Source organism: Hemiscyllium ocellatum, chromosome 37, assembly GCF_020745735.1.
Source record: "Hemiscyllium ocellatum isolate sHemOce1 chromosome 37, sHemOce1.pat.X.cur, whole genome shotgun sequence".
Classification (NCBI taxonomy): Eukaryota; Metazoa; Chordata; class Chondrichthyes; order Orectolobiformes; family Hemiscylliidae; genus Hemiscyllium; species Hemiscyllium ocellatum.
This window is the reverse complement of record NC_083437.1, coordinates 29,766,208-29,790,546: the sequence shown is the minus strand read 5'-3', so window position 1 is coordinate 29,790,546 and position 24,339 is coordinate 29,766,208. Positions and strand designations below refer to the sequence as shown.

Sequence of the window (24,339 nt, the reverse complement as noted above, 5' to 3'; positions counted from 1 at the left end):
CAGGAAGCTACAATCCTTAGTCTTCACTGGAAATTAAGCCATTTGACCAGAAAAGATCTCAGATCCAATTTCTGGAGTTACTTAATGATTAACAGTTTGAAACTTCAGTTAACCATGGCGATAATAAGTGAGTAAAGAGAAAGAAACAACAGAGCCTACAATTTCTGCTCCTGCTCATTATCTAGGGACTCTGCTGGAAAAGGTGTGAAGGAGAGTCAGAGGAGATTGAGACCTTCCTCTGTTGATTTCAGATCAGCTATTTTTCTACGTCAGGATTTGGTTAAGCAGATGGTCAATGAATTATTCAGTTAATTTTAAAATTTCCTGATCTTGTTGTGGCCCTAAAAGAAAAACTTGACCTCAGTGTGTCCCAAAGGGTTCACAGCTGATGAAATGCTTCTAAGATGCAGTCTCTATGGTAGAAAAGATGGTCACCAACTGAGGACAAGCAGCAATGTGATAATGACCAGAGATATATTTTAGTGACCATTGAGGAATAAATAATGGCCAGGATACAGGTCAAAATCCACTCCTTTTCTTCATGTGGTACCCTCGGTACTGGAGGAATGCTGTTTCGTTTTTAACTGTATCAATTGTATATGGCAGAAATGACAAATAAAAAAGACTCTACTAAAATAACGCTATGGGTTTTAACATTCTTTCTGAAAGGGCTGACAGGGTTTCAGCTGAAAGGTGACTCTTCCAGCAGTGCAGCATTCCCTCAGTAACCTGAGTAACAGCCTAGATTGCATGCTTAAGTCTTGGAGTGTCACTTGAACCAACTACCTTCTGAGTCAGAGATGAGACTATTTCCATATGTGGTTAGGCGTCCAAAGCAGCTATTAACCCCAAAGATCTCAAACAGCTGTAGACTGTACGCAACGGGGAAACAAGGGGAGATGAGATGCTTGATAGTTTTGAGATCCTGTAGAGGACAGATTAGAGTCTGAGGATTGCATAACCTTCACTTGTTTTGGTGCAAAATGTTGATACCTCTTTCCCTGCCCATCCCTTAACACTCAACTGTGCCAAAACACGAACCTCCAGAAATGAAGGAAATGCAGCTTTCTCCTGCCTGGATGTGCCGTGGACAGAATTCACATCCAGTGCTTCAGTTTACTAAAATTGTCTTTGTTTCAAATATTTGTCGATTCCAAATTAAAAATCTATTGATGCTGCGAAAGGCTCTGGTGCTGCTGGATTGCTACCAGTTCAGAGTTTCGGCGAACAAAAAGGTCTGATTTGCCTGACATTTAAATGGCACATGCCAGATCCAGAATGTGCCACCCGTCAAATTTCATGACAGCTCATCCCAATGTTTTGTCCCCATTTCCTCAAGGTGACAGTACATGCTAGGGTACATTTCAATGGGTGCTAGCAGCTCTTGCATTCCTTCACCCAAACAATCGATCTGTCAGTTAGGCAACAGTTGACCATTCAACTCTTTAAGCCCAATTCCACTCATTAATTAAACCATGAGTTCATCTGTCCTTTAATTCCATCTATTCTCCTTAATTCCACAACTCTTAATACTTAATCCTTTACCCTTTACTTAATGGAAGGAAAAAGCAATCTCAGTTATGGGCATGTTCCACTGAGGAAGGCACTAAAACCTATGCCTAAGTTCTGACTTGAAACAATATTGCTTGCTTACACATTTTAGCAGGGACCCTGAAGCTGTGCAACTCTTCCTAGCAGGGGGCACGGAAAACATTCTCTGCCCAGTTAAAATAGGGTCCCTTTATGAGATGCAAGGAAAAAGAGCTTCCTGCTCAAGATGCAGTCCTTTGGCACTGAGGCACCAGTTGAATTCCCTTTCACTCCCTCTCCTTTCTCTTATAAGGAATAGGCTGCTCTACCTGAACTCCAATAATTGTGAGAGAGAAATGGAAAACATTTATAGTCCAGGCAATGATGGATCTGCCAGCAAAATCTGTATCAGCTGAGGCTGAAATCCCTAGTTGGCTGATTTGTCAGTTATGAAATTAACCTAAAAAAAAACCTCGCGTCAAATGGGTTTCACTGAATAATTTCTCTCTTGTCCTTTTCTGCAGGCTGACCCTAGGCAGATAACAGTTTTAAGTGAGGTGCATCAGAGAGCACAGCAAGCATATATTCCACTGACATCAGTGAGGAAAGGCAATTATTGGACTGACATTAGACCTGGTTACTGTGTGGCTTGGTGTCTCTTGCCCTGGAGTTTAATAAAGGACTATCCTGCTGACTTCCTTTGATTCTGCATATTCAGTAAAACGAGTACGGGGTGACTGTACAGGAGTCAGTAACAGAATTTGTTACCCAGTCCTGGCTCGTCATTGTTTTAAGGACACTGGATAATTGGGCCAGCTGTAGACAGGTTGCTCCATGGAAAATTAACTGGACTGGTCTGGTGTGAACTGTTTCTCTGAGGGGCTCGTTTCTATGCAGCAAAAAAAAGCTTATCTTTCCCCTCTTGTTAACTGTGGCTGGGGTAAAGTTTTACAGGTTGCTCTCCCTCAAATGGCTAGTCCTCCTGGTGAGTCTAGTCCAATTCTGGCCACTTGTCCATTTCCCACTTCCTTCATTCCATCATTGATGACCGTGCCTTCCATTGCCAAGCCCGAAGCTCTGGAATTCCTTTGTAAACTCTCTCCCTCTCTTTTTCTCCTTTAAGAATATATGTTATCTGCCTCTTTGATCAAGGTTTTGGTCTCCTGTCCTAATATTTCCTTTTGTTGGCTGGATTATGTTGACTACACTGTTCTAAAATCTCTTGGGTATCTATACTGTATTAAAGTTGATATACAAATACAAGTTTTGCAGGATAGTGAGCATAGGCAGGCTCATACACCCTGGACAAGTACTATTGTGATAATAAGGAAACAAGGTTTTAGTCTAGCTGCTGAAAACCAGGCCTTTCTTGGAATCAGAATGACAGAACATCACCCATCACCCAATAAGCAGGAACTCTTTGGTTGCCTGATTCCCAAAATAGTGGTCAAAAACTGAAACCAAAACATCTCATTCAAAGACTAACTGTTGGTCAGCCCAGCTGGAAGAATGTAAGAACTTCACCCTTTACCACCAACTAAGACTGGGAATTCAATGGAGCAGATGAGATCACCTGCAGGAGCATGGATCATTGTTACAACTATTGTAGGTTGCTACCCTCTGAATTACAAGTCTTTATTTAAGAGTTAGATGCTTGAAAGCTGTTCAACTTCCATTAACTGGAAGGGTAGATGCATGGGAACACCATCACCTCTAAAATCCCATCAGTCACACTATCCTTAATTGGAAACAAATTGCCATTCCTTCATCATTGCGAATTTCAAATCCTGGAATTCCCCCAAACAGTAATTTGGAAACAATGTCTCCACACAGAATGTGGTGGTTCAAGAAGATTGTTCATCATCACCATCTCAGGACAACAAGGAGTGAGCAATAAATGCCAACCTTATCAGCATAACTATATCGTAAGAATTAATATTTTTGAAATAAGTCCTAAATTACACATACTCATACTTCGAAGAAAAGCCCTCAGTTATCATAAATGTAATCATTTATTCTGTTACTGTCCTATTTGAAACAGCGATGATCCACTGTAATTAACGTATTGTTTTGATCAAAGGTGAGAGAGTCGGGAATGGGGTTGAGGTCAGGTAAGGTGGTGGTTGGGGTGAGTTCAGGGTAAGGGAAAATATTCTGCTGCTGTGTGTCTCCCACTCTCATTAGGTCAACTCACCTTCACTGGCCTCACACTCAGTACTGGTACTGTACAGAGAGTACAATCCTCACCACTGCATGGGTTCAAATCAAGGGCCCGTGTAATGGAATCAATCATGGGGCGGGTGAGTTGAGATATCGAGCAACCAAGAGAAACAGCAATATTATCCTGAGAGCCTCATGCAGCAAGTATTAGTGTATTTATATTTTTTCTGTTGTTTTCATTCTATTACATTTCTGACAAGTTTTGACATTCTCTGCTCATCTCCATGGAGACAAGGTCGATAGTAAATGTCAGGTTCATTTTTTTTGTTGCTGTTTCTGCTTAAAGGGGCAGCATTGTCAGGAAGAAATTGCCTACCACACTGTTTGACATTTTGCTCACAGTGTAAGTCCACCAATGTCCATTTCATAGGTCTCTGGGGCCTCCTCTTTGCAGTTTCCCTTGAACACATAATCTGCAATGTTGAGCTCTCTGCCCTGATCCTAATTTTCAATATACTACCTCACCACCTATCATACATCAAAACCATGGTCCACATCAGGACCCTCATCACATGACTTTTGGATGCAATGTCAAACTGAGCTTAATTTGTATAAGCACATAAAAGATGACAAAACAGAGTTCTCCTCATGTCCTCAACAAATGTGTGACCCTTAATAAAACAGACTGGTCATTATCACGTTGCTGTTTGTGGTAGCTTGCCGTGTTCAGTTTCTCTGCCATGCTTCCAACAAGTGTATCAACATCTCTGAAGTACTTCACTGGTTGTAAAGATCACTGAGCTGTCTTGAAGTTGGGAATAGTGATATATCACTAGTATTTTTCTTTCATCTATATAGTTATTGATCACATGTTTGGGATCCGCCTCTTGGTGTTCCTCCTAAGAGACATCCCACAAGCTCCTCTTTCTTTCTTTTGTGGAAATGATTTGTCTTGGTTTCCAGCTCATTCAGTCCCAGCAACTCCTCAGCTCCCTCAATCTGCTGTGCTTTCATAAGATACTCAGTCACATTCAGTCATTGCTCTTTTGATTAGACTCCCTTTTATCTTTAATTTTGGTGTTTAAGGCACCCTGGATATTCGCCCTTCACTCTGCTTTTTCTCAATAGAAAATATTGCTCATTCATTTGAGCATCTCCATGTTTGCCTGATTTCAAAGTTTCAAGATTGGACAGAGTTAAAAATCACACAACACCAGATTATAGTCCAACAGATTTAATTGGAAGCACTAGCTTTCAGAGCACTGCTCTTTCATCAGGTGGTTGGCCTACGCTCTGAAAGCTAGTGCTTCCAATTAAACCTATTGGACTATAACTTGGTGTTTGTGTGATTTTTAACTTTGTTCACCCCAGTCCAACACTGGCATCTCCAAATCCTGATTGGACAGGGTTGTTCAAAACCTATTACTCTCTTGACTAAGAGTCTTGTTAACTTATGGGTGTGTGTGTGTGACAACATTCCTCTGTTAAAATTCTGTGGCCACCCCAGCTTTCATGAACTCAAGACACCTTGAATAGTCAGTGGAGCGCAGTTGAAGTGTTGTCACTCTGGTAATATTAGAAATTCAGTAGCCAATTGGCTCATAGCAAGCTCTGGCATTTACAAAGACCAATCAGAAAATGATCAGATAATCTGTTTTATTGATGTTGTTTGAAGAACTGGCAAGGACAATGGGATTATGTCATTGCTGGTCTTTGAACTGTGTTATCGGGCTTTTCACATTTATCTGAGAGGGCAAATTGGATCTTGGTTTTATGGACACCTCTGAAAGTGGAACACCCATTCAGTGCTACACCAGAGTATCATTGTTGATGTTGCTCTAGTTGCTAGAGTGGAAATTGAGTCATGATTTTTCGAGTCAGGGGCTGAAGAAATACAATGCTGAATAAAGGACTTTTGCTGTCCTCTATCACTGTTCCTCACATTCTAACAAGAGGAAAAGCTTGCAAATTGCACAAATTACGCCCAAGATTAGAGAAATGCCAGGAAACGGGAGATGGAGAAAGATGTGTTTGTGGGGCGGGAAAAATTGGGGACACAAGTGCATATTAATGCCTCAGGTAAATGAACTGGAACTGAAAATCTCATTCCTTCCCCCCCGCACCCCCCACCTCCCAGAGAGCTGGCTAGCACTGACAGTTGTGTGAATACACGCTTTTGCACTTAGCTCGTCTCAGTAATAGTACTGAGGGTCCACGAGGTGGCAGGCGTGCAGCATGGTCGGCTGTAGGCAAAGGGGCCAGATGGAAAAAGGATGCACAATGCACTGGTGAGTAAGCCCGGACCCATTTCGAATTACATTTTCTGTCACCTCCCTCGTTGCTTTTACAAATCGCCCATGTTAAAAGCGGCGACTAGCTGTCTCTGGTCCCGTGCCCCAATTCACTTTTTGCAATCTCCTATGGAATCCAAGTATTTATTTCTCCCCACCCTCTCGGAATTTTCATTAAACTGGTTTCACAAAGGAATGCTTTACAGAGCAGTTCAGGACAGTTGTGCGTTATTACAAGGCTGCAAATGGTGCGTAGCATCACAGAACATTAAGCTACTTGCTGTTTTGCTGCATTTTTTGTTCTGTGCTGTTCCTTCCCTCACCACATTTTTTTCAAAGACTCCCGCTAGGAAACTATAACACTCATTCGGTACAGCGAATGTTTTCTTTTATTCAATTTTTCATCTCTCCTTTTTCTAGCAGTTGTCTTCCTTCCTGTTGCGATTCTTGCTGCTGTTCAAATCCATGAGCGTCAATTACCCTCCCGCTACATTGTCCATTTTCTACAAAAAAATCATTCTTGGAGTGTGGGCATCACAAGGACCGCAAACAGCAAACGACAAGATAGCTTTTCTTCCCCCAGGAGTGTCTGTTACAGGTAGAACTTGTACCAGAATACCAGGCATTTCCCTGCTTGTCAAAATAACGCCACAAAATTCCTGAACTAAACCTCAACCACTAATGGGCACATCACCCTCTGGTTAAAGTCTCAGATATAGATGATGGTATCTCTGACAGTGCAGCACATCATCAGCACTGCACTGGATTTTCAACTTAGGACATCATGCTCAATGTCTGCAATGGGGTATGAACTCTTAACTTCCTGACTCAAAAGCGAGCATGCTTCTCACTGGCACATGTTTCAAGTTTTATCTCCTTGACTAGGGTTGCCAACTCAGACTGGGGACATTCCTGGAGGTTTCACCACGTGACTTTCTGTTATAGTGCCCATTCCTCTCTAGCAGTTACTAGTCTTCAGGGAAACTGCCTTCCCATCCAAGCAGAAAGTCAACAGCTTCTTCATTACTTAATTGGATGACTTTTGATTTTTAGGCAAGCAGCATTTTTTTTCTCATAGCGTATTTTTATAACCAGCAAAACAAAATTATTCAATGAAAATTACATATAGAGCATAATTATTAATACCCTTATAATTTTGTGCCTAGTTTTTTCATTCATCTTTAATTCTCAAAACATCCAGAGAAATCTTGAAAGGTTGGCAACCCTATTTTCAAATGTACAATGTCCCTACAAGAATTCAGTGGTGCTGAAGCTGACACTCACACATGGGTTTAAGTTGGCTGATCAGCTCTTCTTTTGACCACTTGGCCCATTCTTTTTTGTCGGTGTTGATGGAGCACAGTATCGGACCACATGGCTTCCCACAGTCTTCTATGGCTGGCACGTTCAGGTAATGGACCAATACGATGTCAGGATTCTGGAGGAGACAAGGAAACCCCAAAATTTAGTCTTTGTGGCTATCAAGGCAAGCAGACAAGAATTGGATTTGCATATAAAGTAACCAAACACACTCAAAGTAACTGAAAATGCTGGAAACACTCAGCTGGTCTCATAGCATCTGTGGAAACAGAACAAACTTTAACACAGCAGGTCAACATCCTTTCTTACAACTTAAAATAACTTCTTTCAACCCCAATCCCCCACAAAGTCTGCGCCAGTTCCAGGAAGATTGCATTAGGTTGTTGCACCTGTCTGATGATTAATGGATTTGATCAAGAGAGCTGGAAACATTTGCGATCTGGAATTCACTGGCTAAAATGCTGCTGGAAGCAATTAAATTGTAACATTCAAAAGAGAATGAGACGGATCTTTCAGAGAGTCGGTAGAGGCACAATGGGTCAAATGCCTCCTCGGATAGTCTGAGATTCTACCCGTCAAATAACCTTTAAAATACTAATAATGTACCAGGTAATCCAGACTCATCAGGGAGGCATTGTAGCAATTTGCTCACACACAAAGGAACCTCTACCTCTCAGACAGTTTTGAGATAATGTTTTTGTTCATTTGTGAAAAATGGGAGTCACTGGCAAGGATGGCATTTATTGCCCATCCCAGATGCCTCTTGAGAATGTTTGCAAGTAGCCTTCTCCTTGAATGTCCCCATAATCCACGTGGAGAACGTGCTGACATGTGGTTGTTACAGTACTCCAGAATCATGGCTCAGCAATGGTGAAGTAAGAATGTTATCTGTCTAGGTCAGAATGGTGTGTGATTTGAATGGGGTACCTGGAGGTGGTAATGCTCCCATTCCCTACTGCCCTTGCCCTAGGTGGTGAAGGTCATGGGGTTTAAGAAGTACTGCCCAGGCGCTGAACTAATTTCAACAGTAATTTCAGTTCTGAAGCTGAACGAAGAGAGGTTTTCTTTTTCCAATGACCTTGAAGGACACAGTTCTGCATGCTCGGCTAACAAGAGAGTGCAGCTGATTCACAGTTTGCCTCCCGCCCTCTCCAACCAGCTGGTAAGCAGTAATATTAACATGCAAAGCTCCAACCAGGTGTCGAGTGGCAGCAAACAAACACAATAGATCAGGCTGCAATTCATTACACAATGGCTGTTAAGCAGAATCCTAACCTTCAGTAGATCACAACTGGAGAACTGTGCAGAATTCCAGTTTCCATATTAGAATAATGAAAACAAACTTAGTAATACTAGAGAAATTCCAATAAAGATGGTCAAGGATGATACCAGAACTGAGTGAGTATACTCATCAGATAAAGCTGAACAGGCGAAGACTGTCTACTGTCATGAAAAGAAGGGCAAGGGATGACCTGGTAAGGTCTTTAAAACTATGAAGTGGTTTGACAGGAGAGACATAAATAAAGTATTTCTCATTGTGGGGCATTCCAAAACTAGGAGCCATACATGTAAGATTGATAGTAACAATCCAGGAAAGAAATTATTAGTATCTTACTACCAAAAAATGAGTTGTTGAGATGAATAGCACTGGTGCATGCTTTCACTTACATGAAATCATGTAGAATGCACAGCACAGTAACAGGCCATTTGGCCTAAATAGTCTGTGCTGACCTTAAATTCCACACACGTTCCCTCTCATTCCATCTATGTTGTTTCAACCTTTCAGCATTTCTTTTTAATTTTTAGTGCTTGTGTGTGGGATGCATGTGAGACTCCTCCTTTAGTGTTCTTTTAAATGTTTAACATTGGACTGAGACAAAAGTACCCAATCACAGTATTAAGCTCCTCTGGCTAAACACTTGGGAAATCCAAACCGAAGATAGTCATCGGGTGAAAAAGGATTAGCAGCTGGGTGGTTTTTGAGGTTAAAGGAAAGTTGAATAAAAAGAAAATGGGAAAATAGGGACATGTTAGATAAAGAGGGATGGGAAGAGTTCCATTTGCAGGAAAATCCTGGGCCAAATGGCATTCACCCTGCTACATCGAAACATTAGCTGTAGGAGCAGACTGTAAAAGCAATACAGTACTTTCAATTTCTTATCTGATTTTAGTCAGGCCGAAAATAGCCTCAACTCACCTAACCTCATCCCTGCAAGCATAGAAGGGAAAACAATATCAGCCATGGGTTGCTGCTTTTGAGGTGAGTGTCACAATGGACCGAGACCGAGGGCTCAAATCTCACAGCAGCACAAAACAAATTCAAAACTGATATCTGGGTACAGAAATGAGGGAGTACTGCACTGTCAGAGATGATGTCTCTCGAAATAAGACACTAAACTGAGTGGGTGCAAAGTTTCCATGACTGTCATAGAATCCCTGCAGTGGGAGCAGGCCATTCGGCCCAACAAGTCTATACCAGCCCTCCGAACAACATCCAACTCAGACCTACCCCATCCCCATCCCCGTAACCCTACATTCCCTATGGCCAATTCACCTAACCTGCATATCTTTGGACTCTGGGAGGAAACCCACACAGACAAGGGAGAACTTGCAAACTCCACACAGACAGCCACCCAAGGCTGGAATCAAACCCAGGCCCTTGGTGCTGTGAGGCAGCAGTGCTAGCCACTGAGTCACCATGCCACCACTAGGTCTTTACGAAAATGAGAATGGTGCCCAGCCCTATGTTAAACTCTCAATAAACATCACTAAAACAGATTATTTGGTTATGACCACATTGCTGACTGTGGAAACTTTGTAAAAATGATTTGTCACATTTCTACATTGCACCAATGACTACATTACAAAGTTACTTTATTGGCTGAGAAACACTTTGAGATGTCCTGTAGTTATGGAAGGCACTGTGTATGGTCATCTTTCTAGGGGTTAAAATTAATGTGTAAGGATCTATGGACAATTTTTAAAAAATCACTCATGGGATGAAGGCATCCTGGCCAGGCTGCATTTGTTGTCCATCCCTAATTGCCAAGAGGGCAGTTAAGAGTCAACCACAGTGTTGTGGGTCAGGAGACACATGTAGGCCGTGATAAGGAAGGATGACAGATTTCCTTCCCCAAAGGACATTAGTGAATCCAGATTGATTTTCCCCAACAATCGATAATGGGTTCACGGTCATCTGTAGACCCTTAATTCAAATTGCACCATCTGCCGTGGTGGGATGTGACCCCAGAATATTAGCTGAGTTTCTGGATTAATAGTCTAGCAATAATACCACTAGGCCATTACCACCCTATGTCACAGTGGATCTGATCCAACCCTTACAAAACAACCAGATAGTGAATTTCCAGCAGAAGGTGATATTACTGCGTAACCATCAAGAATGGAAATGCCAGCTGAGTATATTCATTCCCTTCCATATCCATGGTTACTGGTGCAAATCCTAATTAAGTCATCGCAGACTGCTAAAAATTCTAGGACTTCAGTCTGACCTGGTTTTAATTCTAATGTTTCTATATTAAAATAAAGTGTTCATTATTGTTATTGTCCAATGGAAAATCACCTTTCAACCCCTTCCTCCTGATAGTGCCAGGGACACAATGTCTTGCACGTCACCCTGCCTACAAGCCCCAGCATGGAGAAAGTTTGACTCTGACAGGTTACACTGGAGGATACTTTGGAAACAAATGTTCTGGACCTTCTCATTCAATTGCAATCAACATACAATCTGGTAGCTGAGTTCAGGAAAAAAAAATGCAATTAACATCTCCCTCTAGCACATCAGAAAATTGCACAATGTTATTTAAAAACATAAAAGTGAGCTCTAATTTTCAGAGTCATCACACCCGTGTTACCAACAAACACTGTTTGCATAGTAGTACATTCCAGAAAGCAGTTGCCCAGAGACCAGCACTTTGTCACTATAATGGCAAGGCAATGAATTGTCTTTGTAACTTACAGTTCTCTCTCTCTCTCTCCACTGATGCTAGTTGCTATGGAAACTGATTTCCTTACTCAGAAGGGATGCTTTGCGCATGAACAAACCAGTGGACATTCGAAAGGCTATTTAACCACACAGGTATTACCATTAAACTCCTGTCCTCCCCTCAACTTGTGAACTGTGGGAGATGTAAGATGAGAACAGTAGCTAAGCGAAGGTGAATGTTGTCTTCAGTAGAAAATCAGGCAGTCTATCACAAGGTCCAGTGAAAACAGAATGTCATCACTGGCTCCATGTAGGTCTAATTTTGCATAACTAGTTAATGTTATTAGTACTGATTGCTATCACAAAATAAACTACATCTTGTTATGTTAGGCAAGCACCTCTTCTCAAAAACCTTCTGGTGGTATATCCTCTACCACTGATAATTAGACATGACTTTGGATTCAGCATAGAAAGGAAGTTAGAGGACTCTTATGGCATAGTGGTCCTGTCTCTATCTGGGTTCAAGTCTCACATGTTCCAGACTTGTGTCATAACACATGTGAACAGGTTGTTTCAAACATATTTAAGGAGGATTGGTCACAGTGAACTCCCCCCAACCACAAGCCAGCAATAGTTGGTACTCAGCGTAGTCAGTACAGTTGCCTTAGTCCCAGAGGATCATAGCGTTGCTCAATTGTTAGAGAGAGATGTCCAGTGATGATTTAACCTGGGGGTCATCACACCTCAGGTGAGGGGAGAGGTTGGAAAGGAGGTACCTTCATGGTAACCTCAGCTGGTGCAGAAATTGAACCTGTGCTGTTGATGTCACTCTGCATCACAAGCCAGTTGTTCAGCCAACGAAGCTAACATCCCCCTTTGATATGGTGATCAGCAATGGATGTCAATACTGAAATACCATAAGGTAAGAATGGTAGAGAGAATCCTTACAGTCCAGGTGGGAAAAAGTCAGAAGAAAAGCTATTTTACCACTTATATATCATTAGCTTTTTTAGAAGATGTGGTCAGTCAGTGGCTGAAAGATGAAAATACTCAGCAGTTAGTGAGTTTGGAGAAGATTTATAGCTCAGGCTGAGGTTCTGGAAGTAGGTTTGCTTGCTGAGCTGAGAGGTTCATTTCCAGGCGTTTCGTCACCCTACTAGGTAACATCTTCAGTGGACCACCAGGCGAAGCACTGTTCATGATTCTTGCTTTCTATTTATATGTTTGGGTTTCTTTGGGTTGGTGATGGTAAATAGAAAGCAGGAATCATGAACAATGCTTCACCTGGAGGCCTACTGAAAAGGTTACCTAGTAGGGTGACAAAATGTCTGGAAATGAATCTTGCAGCTCAACGAACAAACCTACATCCAGAATACTCAGCAGTACACAAAGGCAGAGAAACCTGGTGAAAACTGTACTCCAGAAGAAAACCTTCACCTCCGAGTTGGTAACAATATGGATTCGGAAAAAGCTAACTACGTCAGGAACAGACCTTTGTGATGGAGACATTATGGGAGCAATTTGGTGCTCTGAAATCAAGTTAGAGATCTTTGAGGGCATGGGAGAGAAACAAAACTTACAATATAGCTGCAAAAAGCCAGAGTGGATAGGAAAGAAAGCGCAAGTGAGCACTTACCCTTCAAAACGGGCATTGTTCCATCAGAGGTAGACTCCACAAGGCATGGCTACGTGAGACAGTGCAAGGGTCAGAACATTAGTTTTTATAAGGGTGATAATACTGGAAACCCTGCAGAGTTTATTTAAGGGGATAAAGAGACAAACTTAAAAGATTTAAGAATGAGTCTAATGGATAATGGAAGAAGAAAGAATAACTTTGACTTTTAGAAGATTTCCTGATTTTGGCAGGAAGATCTATTAAGGCCAAGCCACAGAAGCATTTGAAAAAATGTCTTCAGCAGTGAAAAGTGAAAAATATCCATTTTGCCTGTGAAGAAATAGGAAATCTCCAGAAAGTAGGAAACCACTATTTTGATCATTAAAAAAATTGAGAATTCCCCATAAGCAGTAGACAGACATCGAGTATTGCTATTTATTACAATTTAAATCCTGAAAGAAGCAACACAATATAGTTTTATTATTTAACTGATTTTAAAAATCATTCAGAAGAATATTAGACAGCATTACTGCAAAACAGAGTTTAACAGCTTGCAGACGAAAGAAATTGCAACATTTCTCTAACAAAATATGAAAGATCTTTCTAAGACAATTGATTTAAAGAAGTATTGATTTAATATAAGAAAACAAGCTTGAAGAAAGCAGATTACACACAGAATCCAAATGCTACATATTTAAAATTGCTTTAAAGGAAGATGAATAAACAATTAAGAATAGAAGAAAGAGGACATAATATTTCCTAAAATGTGAAAGTCAGAGATGGGCCAAACAGAACACAAGATTGGACATCTTAGAGAAGACAATTCTCAAGCCACAGAATTGCTTCAAAATTAAATACTAAGTCTGAAGCTGACTAAGTTAATGCACGGTTGTGTTGACTGGATTCAATAGCAGATTAGATTAGATTGGATTACCTACAGTGTGCAACCCACCCAGACCCATTCCCCTATATTTACCCCTGACTAATGGACCTAACACTCTGGACAATTGAGCATGGCCAATTCACCTGACCTGCACAACTTTGGACTGTGGGAGGAAACTGGAGCCCGGAGGAAACCCACGCAGATACGGGGAGAATGTGCAAACTCCACACAGACAGTTGCCCGAGATGGGAATTGAACCTGGGTCTCTGGTGCTGTGAGGCAGCAGTGCTAACCACTGAGCCACCTTGCTGCCCTTGATGTTAGAAATTGCCACCGTGATGTTAGAAATTGCCAAAATATACGAGAAGGCAAGAATACTTTTGAAGCCCTAACAGCTTTTAATATGACTTCAATCTGAGAACAACAACAAATCTTGAAAGGATGAGATTTAACAGAAGGGGTTTCCATGGGAATCTATAGCTATTTCATAAATGATCATAACAGATAAGTGGAAAATTGTGACCATAGAGCTTTGAATTCAGAATTAATTGTTGGAAATTGCTAATGAGTCTTTGTCAGATTTCATACAGTCCAAGGAAGATTTAACTTTGGAGCAAGCTGTTAATGCTGTAAGCATAAACCAGATAAATTCATAGGTAGATTCTGAGAGAAAAAACATGCCTCCCACAAAACAGCAACAATTTATGGCCACAGACAATCCGAAGAGGCACATAACAAATCAAAATCAAAACAGCAGTTACTAAGAGAGTTAGCACTATGGAACAACAAAAGCTTCACAAACACAGGCAATGCCTGACCATGACAAATGAATATTATATCCATAAAACTATTTAACTGATTTTAAAGTTCTTTTAGAAGAATAGTAGGTTGCTTTGAGAAGATGTACAGAATAGAACACCACAAGGCTGCAAAGAAAAGGTGGTATGTACTGTGCTCAAAACAATGGAGTCCTTTAGAAAAGATACTCAGTTTAAATGCTTTTACTTTCTCAGAAAGGTAGTAGAAGCTTTCCTAGTGGAACTTAGTGATTCATCTGAATTGACTTGCACAGAGATTATTTATGTCAATAGACACTTTGTTCATTTTAATCTGATACAAGAACAGAGGCAGAAGTTAGGGAAATCAGAAGATGAAATTACATGGTCCAGATGAAACAACTGCTAAGATTAAAGGTATGATACAAGTAACGCTGCAACACAAGTAGCATTCGAGCATTGAGAATGTGTATATATTTCCCAATCAACATTCCTCACTTTTGAGTCTGCATATATACATGGCATCAAGTCCTTCCAGAAGCAGGAGCAGTTCAATCATTACCCTGAGAACAACTGGTTCAGAAACAAACTGTTGTTGACCAATTGGTAAAAGGACAACCAGGAGAAACTTTAACTGGGCATCCCACTCATGGCAGAACCCAAAAAGAGGAAAGGATCTATTAAGATTACCTACATTTGTACAATAGAATTGTTTCATATCATCAACAGGAAGGAAGTTAGAAACTTTGCAGGAACTGGTGAAAATATTTTCCATTCCTATCATCACCAAAAAATCTTTCATTCTGTTATCTCTTGAAGCACAAATGTCCATCCCAGTGAATGGTACTGAGTGAGTAGCATTCTTCCAGTAATGTGAGTGAGGAGAGTGTGAAGACACCAAAAACACATCCATGGAGGAGAATGAAAATATCCAACTTATTCAACAGGTTGAAGTGGAGAGCATATATGCTTCAAGCCAGATGTACCAGCGGACCGTGATTAAGGATTTTCTGAAATAAAATTGAGTTCAGCTGCACAGGACTCCGTGGAAGCCAGACCGATGTCCAGAGATGAAAGACATGACCGAAAAGAAGAAATGGCCTTGACTAAACATGCAGGTATTTCAAAAAAAGAGAATACCTGTTCTAACTGAAAGGCAATTGCTGTCCAGAAATGTAAGATACAGCAAGAATAAAAGTACTTTTTTTAACAGTTATTTTCTACAATGGATATTCATGAATTTGAAGATCTTTTTGAAGTATTTTTGGGACAACCACTTGAGTTAGTCGGGAAAAGTTCTTCCGCAAAGAAAATTTAGGTTATTTAAGATGTTTCAGATAAGGTATTGGACCTACCACTGACTTTAGCAGGAATGACACTCATTGTGATGGACTTGAAGGATGTCATGTTATGGCTGTACAGGACATTATTTAGGCCACTTTTGGAATACTATGCTCAATTCTGATCTCCCTGCTACAGGAAAGATGTTGTTAAATTTGAAAGAGTTCAGAAAATATTCACAAGGATGTTGCCAGGGTTGGAGGGTTTGAGCTAAAGGAAGAAACTGAATAACCTGGGGCTATTTTCCCTGGAGTGTTGGAGGCTGAGGGGTGACTTTGTAGAAGCTTTTAAAATCATGAGGGGCATGGATAGGCTGAACAGCTAAGGTGTTTTTTTTCCCAGGGTAAGGGTAAATATCCAAGGTTTTTTTTCCCCAGTGTAGGGGGTCCAAAACTAGAGGGCATAGCTTTAAGGTGAAAGTGGGACCTAAGGGGCAACTTTTCCACACCAGTTGGTGGTGCATGTATGGAATGAGCTACAAGAGGACGTGGTGGAGGCTGGTACAAATACAACATTTTAAAGGCAACTGGATGGGTAAATGGAAAGGAAGGGTTTAGAGGAAAATGGGCCAAATGCTGGCAAATGGGACTAGATTAATTAAGGATATTTGGTTGGCAAGGACGATTTGGACTGAAGGTCTATTTCACCTGTGCTGTACAACTGTGTAACTTCCAAGAGATAAAAGATCTCAAGTGCAAATATGGTTCAAAGGCTGATCATCAAGGTCAACTCAGGGAAACAGACTGGAAGCCAAAGACCTATCAGTCTTTGAATGTAGAATGCATTGCCTTCTGACTAATTTTGCAGATTTTATGCATTGTGATATCAGAGACTTACGTGGATTTGGGGTAGTGATAAATGTAAAGCAGTTACATACATGAATATATAAAAGTTAATTATAGAATAAAATGCTTGTGGGGGTGATGCTGTATGACACAATACTTCTGAAAGGGTTAGTACTGAAGTTGTAGTATCTGTACCAATCAGAAGATGTAACTGTTTTGTTGGTGCAAAGTCAACCTGTCTATCATAAGGTCCCATTGGAGACAGACGTGTCATCTCTGGCTCCTGATAATTGTTTTATGCTGATCTAGTTAATGTTATTTGTACCTATGCCTTCATGTAATAAACTACATATTATTATGCAAGATGAGTGCCTCTATTTGTTAAGACTGTCTTGTAGTTTATTTTCTACCACTGATAATTAGGCAGGCCATTAGCATTAGGATTGAAAGGAAATTGGTGGCAGTGAACCAATCCAACCATAACCCATCTAAGGCTCAAAACAGAAAATAGGGCTTGGTTCGGAGGAGGAAGGGAAGACTAATGGAGGTGAGGAGTTTTTTTTCATTTTTAGTTCAGATAAGTCACAATCTAAAATGCTGACTTTAATTGTTCTCTATCCATAGCAGCTGTCAGCCCTGCGGAGGGTTTTCCAGCATTTTCTATTTTGAATCCATAGTGTGCGAGGATATAAACATGAGGAAGGAAGAGAGGGAACAGTGAGACTTCAGTTCAAAAGAGTGGGGACTCAGTGACCAAGAAAAATGCCTAGGATGAAGGGTATGGCGCTTAGAAAGAAGAGAAGAGCTTAGAATCCAAAACTATAGGCCATAAATATAAGATAGTCACTAGTAAATCCAATAAAGAATTCTGGAGAGAGGAACACTCAGTTCTCAGACTCAGATCTCAAAGACAACTTACTAATAGAGTAGTTCAGGCAAATAATATAGATACATTTTAGGAGAAGCCAATAGACATTTTTCATAGAAAATAATAGAAGGATGTGTTGATTGAATCAGACAAAGGAGGGTGGGAGGAGGCATGAGTGGAGTACAAACACCAGCATAAACTGGCAAGGCTGTTTCTGTGTTGTAAACACTGTGTAATTGTATGGAAGTTCAAAAGAATCATGACCGATAGCAGTGCTGATAAAGTACAGAGAGACAGAAAGGATCCCTCCCCTTTAGCCTTTAATTCCCCATTCTCTTCTTTGACAAAAATAAAGAACAAAGAATGACAAGCAAATAGAAAGCGGATGGAAAGCCAATTTTACGTGCAGTGGGAATTCACAGGGAATGATTTTCAACCCAGTCAATTCTGTTCACTTATCTGTCCTAAGGTTCTTGGATCACACGGGCTGCATACTGAGCAGCCCCCGGAATGCAGAGTAAATACTCTGATGAAGGCAAACAGAGTCATAACAACAGTTTGACTCTTGTTTGCTGCTTCATCAACACTAAGTGGCCAATAAATCACTTTGGCGCGGTGTTACATCTGGTCCATGGTTTTATCATTAATCTGATGTCTGTTGCTCATGAAAAATGAAAGAAAAAAGGTCGCATTAAAACAGAATTTATGTGTTATCCAGGAACTAGTAATCACTACTAATGATACTTCATTGCATATTTGCTTAAGGATTCAAAAGCTTCAATTGCTCAGATCTGTTTACTCCTTCTTTCCTCTATGGAATCTCTATGCTGTTTCCAGCCTCAACAATAAAATGGAAGACCCAGCCACATAGATTACCCAACACCTGGACAGGGAAGGGTTTTAAGGAACACTTAAAAGGAGGAGACAGGGTAGAGAGGGTTCAGGAGGAAATTCCAGACCTTATAGCTTAAGCAACTGATTTTCAGCTGCTAATGGCAGACCAATTAAGATAGGAAATGCTTAAGAAATCAGAAGTGGATGAGTAGAAATCTCCAGCTATCTTCTGATGTTTTCCTCTGCTGCATATCCTTGTAATGGAGTGTGGTTGAACAGTTGAACAGCCTGTCAACATTAACAGAGTTAAAAATCACGCAACACCAGGTTATAGTCCAACAGGTTTAATTGGAAGCACACTAGCTTTCGGAGTGACGCTCCTTCATCAGGTGATAGTGGAGGGCTCGATCGTAACCTGTTGGACTATAACCTAGTGTTGTGTGATTTTTAACTTTGTACACCGGCATCTCCAAATCATGAACATTAACAGAAGCAGACACCTAATGGTAATGTCACTGGGTTAGTATCTATAGCCCTCTAGGGACGTGAGTTCAAATCCCATCATGGTAGATGGTGAAATTTGAATTCAATTTTAAAAATCTGGAATTAAAAGCGAGCCTCCTAGTAACCATGTGACCCACTGTACTGAAAAACCCACCTGGTTTGTTAATCTGTCACTCTTCCCCAGTCTGGCTGAACTATGATTCCAGACCCAGCAATGTGGTTGGACCTTAACTGCACATTGAATAGACCGAGCAAACCACTCAGTTCAAGGGACAGTGAGGGAGAGGCAATAAATGCTGGCTCAGCCAGAGCTATCTACATCCCATGAATAATTATACCGGAAATGTCGATTCTCCTGCTCCTCGGATGCTGCCTGACCAGCTGTGTTTTTCCAGCACCACACTCTCGACTCTGATCTCCAGCATCTGCAGTCCTCACTTTCTCCTATATGAAAATGGTACACTGCCCTGAAACACTGAAGACTGTCTAACTCTACCTTCCATTCTATTGCCAATAATTTCACTTGGTCACTTTCTCAAGTTGAGTAGCCATGTGTTACTTAAAGTCTCTCTTTTATTTAATATCTCTTGATACATAACTTTTCCCTCACTCAATGTTTTAAAATGTTTTATTATTCTAAAGGAGAATTACGACAGAAAATGGAGAGGCTAAGAAAAGAGAGTGGACACATCAGTGGCAAAAATACGGTATTGCCCTTTCTCCATCCTGTGGTTCCTCAAGGTACTGGAATGTGTTAAATCTTGTTTGAGTGCTGATTACCCTCCAATACTCAACTCAAGTGGTCAACCTACATGTGCTAACCTAGATTGAGAGTGCCAGCACAAAATTCAACCATGGAAGGAATCTGATTACTCCCAAACCTGGCCTCACCTGGCACAGGAACTTAATATCAGAATGGAATGTGCTGCCAGAGAACGTGGTGGAGGCTGGTACAACTGCAACATTTAAGAGGCATTTGGATGGGTATATGAATAGGAAGGGTTTGGAGGGATATGGGCAGGGTGCTGGCAGGTGGGACTAGCTTGGGTTGGGATATCTGGTTGGCATGGACAGGTTGGACCATCTCTATGATACATCTCTATGACTCTAAACTGTGATCAACACAGTGAAACCTGAAAGGTATAGTTTAATAGGTACTTACTCTTTCTTCTTAAGTCAGGAACTTGTGGTTTGAAGTCCCACTCCAGAAACTTTAGAACAAGTTCTAGACTGACGATGCAAGAAGTGATACACTGGTCAGTGATGCTGTCTTTTAGGTGAGAACTTTAGCTAAGATCCTGTTTGCTTTGCAGGTGAACATAAAAGATCCTAAGGCACCATCATGGAAAAGACCAGGGGAGATCCCCATCAGGTCCTAGCGAATAATTGTAACTCAACCATTATCACTGAAACAGATTAGCTGACCATTGATTCTATTTGTGAGGCCTTACTATATGCAAATCATCTGGTTCATTTTCTGCATCACAACAGTGCGTACATTTCAGAAAGCAATTCGTAGACTGTGATGCACTTGGAATGTCTTGAAGTTGTAAAGGGTGCTACAAGAATGCAAATCTTTCTTTTCAACTTGTTTATTTGCCCCTACTTCTTCCCCTACTGAAAAAGTCTATGAGGTTGATTTAAGGATCCAGAGATAGGATCAGCAGGTAACAAGCTCAACATACAACAGAGATAACAGTTGCATTTAATAGCATTTTATACAGGCACATAGGGCTGTATAAAGTTGGCAGATGAGTCTGTTCTGTGTTGGGGCACAGCACAGGGAGCACACAGTGGTATTGAAATTCAACGCACGAGCAGGTTAGAAACATCACATTCCCAGTGCTGATGATCCGTTGCTAACTGAACTAGTCTCAGCCCAGTGGGGCCCTGTTCATTTCCAGTCTTTGCTTCCTTTTTTTTATATAGATAAAGCAATAACTTGTTAAAATACTCCCGTGTTATGGGAGCAGTTCTATTTTATTTCATTTTAATTCACTCGGTTGGTTGGGAGGGAAGGCGACATCAGTACTGACTGCACTTTGTCTCAGTTACAACCCCCAACCTGTCTCCAATCAGACAGTTGGTCCATCACCTCACACTGGAAGGTTAAGAGATGATTGATCAAAGTTTGCAAGACACGAAAGGGAACATATAGTGAAGTTTGCAGAAAATTATTTTTGCTGGTTGGAAGTCTACGATTTGGAGGCAGAGTCTAAAAATTTAAGTCAGACACTTCTTCACAAAAAAGCACTGGAGCAGTTTGGAAATTTCTTCTGTAAACCGTAATTGATACTAGATCAACTGTCAGTTTCAAATCTGCGCTTGATAAATTTTTGTTTGCCAAAGGTATTAAAGACTGTGGGGCATTGAGTTAGATCAGAGATAAGCCATGAACTCTCTGAATGGCAGTGTAGGTACAAGGGGCTAAATGGCTTCCTCCAGTTCCTATGTTTCTATACAATGAATGTGTAAAGGTATTTGTGTTGTATGCTATATTCATTCCTGTCTGATTTTCTCCCTGTCTTCTGTAAAGGAATTGTCTGGGTTTTATTTCAATGAACTCTGCCTCTTCTACACAACTGTGCCAAATGCATGCTGACATGTGAACACTGCACACAGCCACTCCCTCTTGCATGCACTCATTCTGATAAACGTACCTGCCTTCTCTTTCAGATAGAGGAGGTTAATGAGATATAGATATTCAAGCTACCAGTCACAACCACTTCTGAGTTGTCACAAATACTCTCAGTGGTCCAACAAGATCTCCCTCAATTTTAAAACACTTTCAAATCTCTCTTTGACCTCCGTCCCCTCCCATCCCCGTAACCACCTCCAATCCATTAAAGCTGTGCGCTTTCTGAGTACCCCCAATTCTAGCCTCTTTATCTACAGTGTGGAAGCAGGCCATTCAGCCCATTGGGTCCACATCACCCCTCCAAAGAACGACCCACCCTGCCACTCTATCCCTTTAGCCCTGCAGTTCCCATGGCTAATCCACCTATCTTGCACATCCCTGGACACTGTAGCATGGCTAATTCATCCAACCTGCACATCTTTGGACTGTGAGAGGAAACCCACACAGACATGGGGAGAATGTGCAATATCCGCACAGACAGTCACCCTGGCTGGAATCAAACCTGGGTCCCCGGTACTGTGAGGCAGCAGTGCTAACCACTGAGCCACCATGTCGTCCATTTGGTATCCCTGATTTTAATTTCTCACAACTAGCAACTGTGCCTCAGCTGCTTGGGACCAAGTGCTGAAATTTCTTCTTTTCATCTCTACTCTTTTTTAATTAGCTTCTTAAAAATGACATTTTTATTCAAGCTACTGATTACCTATTCCAACATCCTTTTGTGTAGTTCAGCGTCAATTTTATTATAATGGCTTGGAGATTCCGAGGAGTGGCAATCACAACTGGAGTCCTAAAAGGAGAAGGAGGAGGGAAGAGAGCAAGAGGGCGGCACTGAAAAAGAGGCTCTTACCCACCAGATCAGATACTGACACTGCCCTTAACATGGAGGCTAGAATAGAGTTGGGATGTGTACATAAAGGGTTGTTTTGTTTGCTAATATCGTGGGTGTGAGGCAGAATATGAGTGCTGCTGCAGAGGAGTCAGGTAGAGATCTTGATGGTGCTGTAGACAGGAGGGTACTGAATGGCCACATACATGCCAAGGTGCAGTTGTATTGGCTGGCCTGGCAGACAGCCTTCTGTCACTGTGAAGCAGCATGGAGGAGTCCAGTTCCAAGTTGACAGAGTGCACTGTGCAAAGCTTGACCTCACCACTGCCTCTGCTCCTTCTCCCTGTCAGACTCTCCACTTCTACCCTCAAAGCTGTTGTAGCCTTTGTGTTGATAGGTTCTCATAGTCTCTGCCCTCCCTCTGAGGAAGCAACAACCTGTGGCAAATGCACATGCTTGTCATAGAAAAAGTTCCAAAATTCAACTTGCACGCATTGAAGGCGCCTGGCCCTTAAATTACATTACTGCAGGGTTGGTCATACACATTGCTCACATTTGGGACCCTGGCATTACATCAGCCATTGGGCTACAGAGCATTAGACTATGCCAAGCAACATGCAAGGTTTGTCCCTGTGTGCACCCATATCTTTGGATTACACCACAGGAGCACTGTAGATTGTGGCTAGGAGTGCATCTGGCCCCTGGGAAAATGAAGTAGGCATCTAAAACATGCTGCTATGTGACAGAATGTTGTAACCAGAATATTTTATTCCACAATACCACCATCCTTCACCTTAATTAGCACAGAAAAAGAAGGGAAAAATAGTCCTTTAATCTTTAGTCGGCTGAACATCAAAGCTGCAACATACCAAGCCATCTGGCAGACACACAATGTACAGCTGGGATATCAATAGCTGGTCAGGTACAAAAATTACTAACAAAATGTTCTAGTTAATTACATTTGAGTGCTGACAATCCACTTTAGATATTTTCTCTACAGTGCTTTAGATGGTATTCTTCTGCACATTCCTATCATTTCTCCTTAGCTTCAAATATAAAGAAATAACTGGAACTTACATAGCACCATTCACAACTTTGGGATCTTCTAGACTGCCTCACAGCCTACGATGTACTTTTAAAATGTGCAATAAAGTAGGAAAACCTAGCAGACAATTTTATACAGCAAGATCCCACAAACATTGTACTTAAATGGCCAGATAATGATTTAAGTATTAGTTAAAGGGTTCATGTTAAACAGGACACTGGAGAGAAATCCCTTCTTTGAAATACTGCCATCAGGTTTTTTATGAACAATAGGAGCACAACCTAAGACTGGGTTTAACATTCCATCCAACGTCATTACCAACTGTGCAGCACACCTTCAGTGCTGCAGTGCGATGTCAGAACCCCATATGAATAGTGTGTTCTCAGATATCTGTTGGGATGAAATTTGAGATGCAGTGCAATCACCTCAAATTCAAATCACCATTGCTCAGTGCACTGTGGAACCAGACCTGAAGAGGGGCCATTTTGAATCCAGTGGAAACTCTATTTGAGAGCAAGGCATTGGAAAACAAGGAAACCTCAGGATACAACCTTCAACTAGAATCATGTGAGTCATCAATTAAATTCCCATGAAGTTGTTCAGTCAGTCAGTAGGAAGGAGATGGCACTGGCATGTGAAGAGGCAGCAGTGTCTCAAAATAAGGGAACAATATGGCTGATGTATTTTTGGATTCATGTCACATAGAAATCATGTAGAATATTAAACTGGCAAATCTGCCTTTTTTCTCTCTCTCTTTCTCTGCCCCTTCTCTGCTGTCATCAATTATTTTTTAAGTCTTTCTCTCTCCTCTTTGGACGCCTTCCAGCTGAAAGCATGCATTAATCAGGAGCTGCTGTCCGGATGAATGGTGCCTCTGGGCTGGTGCGGAGCTGCTCTGATGAACATTTGTGAGGAACATGCTTATCCTGCGGGACAGATGCCTTTCAGAATGTACCAACAATAAAAAGAAATCTCAT

At 41.2% G+C, this 24,339-nt stretch overlaps 1 protein-coding gene across 1 annotated transcript in view; it reads right to left on the bottom strand.

Annotated features, from left to right (window-relative positions):
- Window positions 1-24,339, bottom strand: part of camta1a (calmodulin binding transcription activator 1a) — a 1,231,004-nt gene that overhangs the window by 143,512 nt on the left and 1,063,153 nt on the right. The window contains exon 6 of the mRNA XM_060851985.1: window positions 7,266-7,419. Coding sequence (XP_060707968.1) covers window positions 7,266-7,419 — 154 coding nt within the window. The remainder of the gene's footprint in view (window positions 1-7,265; window positions 7,420-24,339) is intronic.